A 6,345-nucleotide genomic window follows, 5' to 3' on the forward strand; every position below is an offset into this window, starting at 1 on the left:
CCCACACTAGATTAGACTGTCTACCTATCCATCGCAATCCCGACTTCTCAGCCGGTTGCATGCATTTCAACAGCATGCGTAAAACTTCATCCTCAGCGAGAAACGACCAAGAAAAGAAAGACGAAAGAAAAGAAAGAAAGAGGTAGCAGATCACACGATTCATCACTCATGGTCCCTTTCTTCGGAGACACTTGAAAAAGTGAAGATACCGAGACATACCTAGTGTATACACATCTCCCATATATAGAGACCAACTCGAAACAAGGAGAAAGAGAGTTGGGAAAGAGATACCGCCTACAAACCTGTGAAACCCCCTGCTACGCCTATAAATAGGTATATGTATACTCTTACCTAATAGCATACCTATCCGTATCTCTCTCTCCCTTCTTACATCCATACACATTATGAACCTTCTCCCTTTCCCTCTACGATTCGTCAGCGGAAGAAGCTGTGAAGTGAAGAGAACAGTTCTATGGAGTAGATAGACATATCCACATATAGATAGATACATACACATTCACTAGACTCTTCAAGTCTTCGTCTTCATCTCGCCAAGAAAGAAGAGACAAAAAGAAACATCTTTCTCGGGTTCATATCATATACCTCTCCTGATAGCCTTGATCATCATCTTTCTTCGCGCGCTCCACCCCGGCCGTCATGTCATCCCCCCCCCTCTGTTTCTCTTGACTTCTGAAGAGCCTCTTCTCTCCTGGAATGTACTTTGTAGATCTCTCCCCACGAAGCAGACGAAGGAGAAGTACCATCATCGTATCGACAGTTCCTCGTCGTCACTTTCTTTGGAAGACAGTGTTGTTCTAGTCCCTTCTTCTCCCAGACTTTCCTTCTCTATCAGGCTGCTCTATCCCCGCTTTCTTCACAATTTTCATCTTTCTTTCTTCTCTTTCATTTCTTCTTTTCTCTCTTCTTATGTCTCTGAAAAACGAGTGCTGCCTCTCCGTCTCCGACCCAGAGAATTCATATATATACACACACACCCATGTACCAAATATACCCATCTTCATTCACATCATCTTCTCCATCTCCCTATTCCTCACTCGCCATCTCTATCGCTTGCCCTCTCTCTCTCTCTTACACTCTTCCTTTGTCTCGACCATTGGAGCGCATCACGATCGCCATCATCTCCCTGCGAATCTTGTCTCTACAACTCCTCAAGCACACTGACCTGCACCCCATTCTTTTCTCCTCTTAAGGTCGCGAGATCTACGGACATGAGCTGATCTGGATGGATTTGCGCTAAGGACGTTCTCGTGCTTAGCCACTTCAACATATCTTCAACGCTTCGATCTCCATTATAAGCTAAAGGAGGCGAAGACGTCTGGAGCTTTCGATTCGCTGGGAAGAGAAAGATGGTGGGATATCCCATGACTTTTATACCAGGAACTTCATTTCTCGTTGCATCGATCTTGGCTATAAGAATGCCTGGCACATCCTTTAAACGTAGCGCGAGCTCTTTATACGCCGGTTCAAGCTTTCGGCAATACCCACACCATGGCGCATAGAATTCAATGAACACATCCTCTTTCGATTGATAGACCACTTCATAAAAGTTCGCACTAACGACGGTTTTGACCGATCCTTTCTTCATTCCATCGGTCTCATTCTCTTCGACAACAACTGCTTCAGATCTATAATAGGGAAGAACATTCCTCTTGACCACGAAGTTCTCGAAGAATCGACTTATCACCTCAGGAGTCAAAATACGAATGGGCTTGCGTGTATTATACTGATATGGGTTTCTCTTATTCTTCTTCTTCGGACGACCCCCCCAGTTGTGGTTCGGGCCTCTCTTTCCTTCCCTTTTGACTTCTTCTTCTTCCTCTTCAAATGAAGAAGATGCCTCCTTATCTTCTTCTTCTTCCGGTCGATATTTGAGAGCGGGGTGATGGCGTCCATCACTCTCTGGATTGACGGACATGATGCGTAGAGCAGGGAGAGGAGAATCTTCATCGAGACCTAAGAGATCATAGAGATGCTTCTCAAATGGAGTTGTATTCCCACATACCGTAGAGAGAAGTGCATGTCTATATGTTCGAGCCGATTGAATGAAAGCCTGGACAAGAGGATCTGACGAGGTCTCTTCTTCCACTTCTTTTAACACATTCGGATTTCTCTTCGAATCCATGATCAAGACCGCCTTTGGTCTTGCATCAGAGAAGAAGTTCGATGGTAATCTGTCTGCATCGAAGATGGAGATAAGGGGGAATCGATACTGTCCTATATAGTTATGTAACTGTCTCCTATTGGAGAGATTTCCCTCATAGATATGCACTGGAGGCTCATGCGCATTCTTCGAAAAGACCACGACAAAAGGCTTCGACGATGAAATACGCGACTCCACCTCAGCTGGCAATCCAGAAGAAGAAGAGCCGCCATTTCCCTGTTGATCAGCCGCATAGAGACGAGAAATATGACGAGTTTTCAAATGATCGATGATCGATGGCTCTTGGATATGACCAAAGAAGACGTCTTCACCGAATTGTCTCGCTACCGATACAAAGGCCTTCTCAGAGGGAGGAACATAGCCTTTTTTCTCTTGATCGTCATTCGAAGAAGCGTTCTCATTAGGGTTGGTATTCTCACTGGGGAAGACTCCAATTATGACAAGGTGCCCCTCGTCATGATTCCGCATGATCTCATCTAGGAATTGAATGGAAGTCAGGGCTTTATCACGATCAAGACGAGAATCGATCCAGTGAACTAAATGTGTTCTATGTCTTCTCCCATTGTAGGTTTGACCAATAGCGCCGTCAATGAAGAGCTTCAAGGTCGGGAATTCACGAATATCCGCGAAATTTGCAATCTCTTCTTCTGTCGAGGCATCTACCTGAGCTAAGATGACAGGGGGCTCGTGATGAGCTAAGATACGAGCCGCGGCATTAAACTCAGGTAAAGTCGCTCGAGACCAGTAGCACCATGGGGCGTAATACATAATAAACACATAAGGATGATGAGAGATAAACTCCTTATAAGCTTTCAACCCAGAGAGCTTAATAGCTCCATTCTCTAGCTGATGAAGCTGATGAAGGCGCGCTTTCTTCCTCTGCTGAGCGTTGTAATGTTTAGCTCCCTTCTTCTTTCTTTCCGCTCCCCCCCCGGTATTATTGTCTGACTCAGAAAAGGACGAGGACGAGGAGGAGGAGGAGGAGGCCGTCTGCTGTTGTTCTTGTTCATTTTCTTGATCGTATTCTTCTTCAGAATCATCTTCATTCACAATGCCCGCTCCTAAAGATTCAAAGGTCTCATCTCCGTCTGTCGTCTCTTGAGCTGCGACGAGGATGGGAGGAGAAAGAAGACCTTGGTGGACGGGGAAATGTGAGAAGACGAGAGAAAGAGGTGATGAAGCAAAGAGACAGCTGTCATCGTCGGATGAAAGAGAGAAAAGGAAAAGAAAAAGAAAGAAAGAGGGGAGACGAAGAGAAGAAAGAGGCAAAAAGGAAAAAGACAATGGAGACGTCATTCTTGGAAAAAGGGAAAGACGAAGTAGAAGTTAAGAAATCATGAAAAAGATGCCGAGGGGCGGAGATGAAAGGACACTGTCAAGCTCAAAGGACTCTCGGAGAAAGGAAGAAAGACAAGAGAAAGAGAATGAAGAAAGAAAGAAAGAAGGGCAGAGACGAAAACTTTGTTTCCCTCTTTCCTTCTATAATGAAAATAAGGAGAATCTCCTTTCTCTTCTTGAAGGGCTGATAAAATTCGTCAAAAAGACAAGAGGTAAGTTAGTTAGTTGTGCGAGCGAAAGCTCCTCCCTCCTTTTCACGACTGTACACCTCAATCTCCTTTTCTCTCCTTTCTTCTTTCCTCGGAGATGAGAAACGAAGGACGAGAAAGAGATAAGAAAAAGAAAAGGAGAAACAAAAGAGGACTGGACCTCTCCAAGATCCAAGAAATGAACAACAGTGAAGAAGGAGGAACGTCAACCCGAAAAAAGAAAAAGAGGAACCTTTCAGGCAGACTGGTTCTCGTCTCTCTTCTTATGATGAAAGCCCCGCCTTCTCTGTTGTATGATAAAGTCGCATATCTTTCTTCCTCGCATCATCAGCTGCACTCCTCTTCACTAACTTTTGCGAGAGAGCGAGAGAGACTCTCCCTCCTTCTGTTCTTTAGGACAAGATGCAAGGAGAAAAGAGAAGGAAAATAGAGACGACGCTAAGCTCGAGGCAACAAGAAAGAAGAAAGAAAGATTGAGACGAAAAATAGAGAAATGACAATTAGATGTAGAGAGAAAAAGTGCTGCACCAAACAAGAAGAGGAGGTTGGCGAGTGAAAGCTTTCTTTCCTCTCTTCAAGGTTCTTTTTTGGTTGGTGTGAATAACGACCATGACCCCCTGAATCTACCCCGACGGATAAGCGTCGATGGATGAGTGATGCGCTCGCTGCCTGCTTTTTGTTTCGAAGGTAGGAGATGCATGCAAAAGAAGCTGCGAGATGCTTAGAGAGATTCGCTTGACTGATAAGAATCACGAGAAATACGAACAAGACCCCCACCTTTACTAGTACTGGTCACAGCCCGCCGTTCACAAGTCTCCCTCTCTCTATCGCCTCTTCCCGTCCTTCTTTTCAAACAGAGAGCCGCAGAAATAAGCGCGAGAGACGCACGGCGGATATCAAATACCGGTAGAGGTTAAGACAGTGAGAGAAGCGTTTCCGGGGGCAAAAAGACCCTTGTAAGTTGGAAAAGTGAAACTAGGACGTTGAAAGCAGGAAGAAAACGGCCATGGAACCGTGGGCGAGTAAAGGAAATTGGAATTGTACTAGGCCGGTGGGTAGCACGAAGCTGAAAAAAAGAGAAAGAGTGTTCAAAGAGGTGGCTGAAACACAGCGGTCCGACAGAGAGGACGGAAGAAGTAAAAGAAAGAGTTGGTCGATGTCGCTGTGAAAGAGGGCCAGAGGGCCTCGGGAAGAACCTGCTAAGAGAGGCGAGAGGGAAAAGAAAGATGCAGATAGATGGTCGCGGAGGTTGTTGTATGACCGGCGAGCTGAAGGCCAGGAGGCGACGGAGGAGAATCGGGGAGGTAGCGAGAGCCTATCTCTCTCTATGCGCACGACCCCGGCTCGCTTAGGCGAAGCAGAAAGGACAGAGAGAGAAGGCAGAGCTAAAGGAATGAAGATGATAAAGTCAGAGGCAGTACCGGGCCATTCAAATGAACACAATGATAATGCGAAAAGGAAAGGAAAGTAGCAAGAAAGAGAAGGACGGAAGATGAATGATTAACCTTGCGCGCGAGAGTCTTACACTCTCGCTCTCTGACTCACTAGGCGCATGATGCATCGCTGAGGAGTGGACAGCTCGATGGATGGGATAGGGTTGATGAGTACAACCCACCTCCACCTACAAGGAAAGAGGCCTACGAAACAATCTACCGATCACCAGCCATGACTCGATCCGGAAAGAAAAGGAAAGAGAGGATGGATGATAAATTCTCATGCACATCAAACTCCGAGAAAGCGACGACGTTTAGTTACACGGGGAAGACGAAGAAGAAAGAGTACGGAGAACGAAAAGGGAGAGGGCGAGAAAGGAAGAAACGACGGGAAGAGGCTTTACTAGGTCTCATGAAACGACCTTATCACCAACCACTAGCTGGATAGGCCACAGCCCGTAAGAGGCTCCATGAGTAGAAAAGGGAGGGGGAGGAAGACCTCCCTCCTTTCTTGATCGTTCTAGCTAGGAGGTGTTTAGGAGGCTCTTATGAGTGGGTGGATGGGTAGTGTGTGAAGTGTAGCGAACGCATGATTGGTTCCGTTGCCTTAGATCGGTCGATCAATTCTTCGATTCTTCTTCCCGCTTTACGCTAGTCAATGCGAGCTGATCGAAAAGAGATAGGAACGAATGACTGGAAATGGATGGACAGCAGAAGAACGACACGGTCTTCCCCCCGTGCTCTTTTTCCTCAAAAAGCGTTTCCAAACAACACAAAAGGTACTCGGGAGGTAGGTACACCACGACGGGGTTGGAAAAGAAGCCGTTTGTATGCTTTTGCCGAATATAAGGCGGGAAACCGGTAGACCGTGGAAAGATAGGCTGTGACGGAAGGGAATTGAGCTGTTGCATTCAGTTGTGTCTCCCATCCACAGGAATGAAGGACGTTTCCTCATGGGAGAAATCAACCAATACTCGCAACTGCAAAAACGGGAACCTGTTCCGATGACTGCTCTCCCTTCATATCCGGGAGCCTTAGCGGTAGTAAGGAACGAAATGTTGTCTTCGAGCTTTCGTAGTAGTCCTCCTCAACAGGAAGTAGTAAGAGTAGCGAGAATCCTCACCCATCGGAACAAAGGAAAGCTCGAGCCCCAGCTAGGTGTTGCCCTTCAGTTTAGAGATAG

At 46.3% G+C, this 6,345-nt stretch overlaps 1 protein-coding gene across 1 annotated transcript; it reads right to left on the bottom strand.

Annotated features, from left to right (window-relative positions):
- Position 1: 1 nt before the first annotated feature.
- On the bottom strand, positions 2-6,088 carry CSUI_002634 (protein disulfide-isomerase). The gene has a single exon (XM_068062834.1). The coding sequence runs from the start codon at positions 3,476-3,478 to the stop codon at positions 1,160-1,162; it is 2,319 nt and encodes a 772-aa protein (XP_067925189.1). The 5' UTR covers positions 3,479-6,088; the 3' UTR covers positions 2-1,159.
- Positions 6,089-6,345: the final 257 nt, after the last annotated feature.

This window comes from Cystoisospora suis (assembly GCF_002600585.1).
Source record: "Cystoisospora suis strain Wien I chromosome Unknown contig_1089, whole genome shotgun sequence".
Taxonomy (NCBI): Eukaryota; Apicomplexa; class Conoidasida; order Eucoccidiorida; family Sarcocystidae; genus Cystoisospora; species Cystoisospora suis.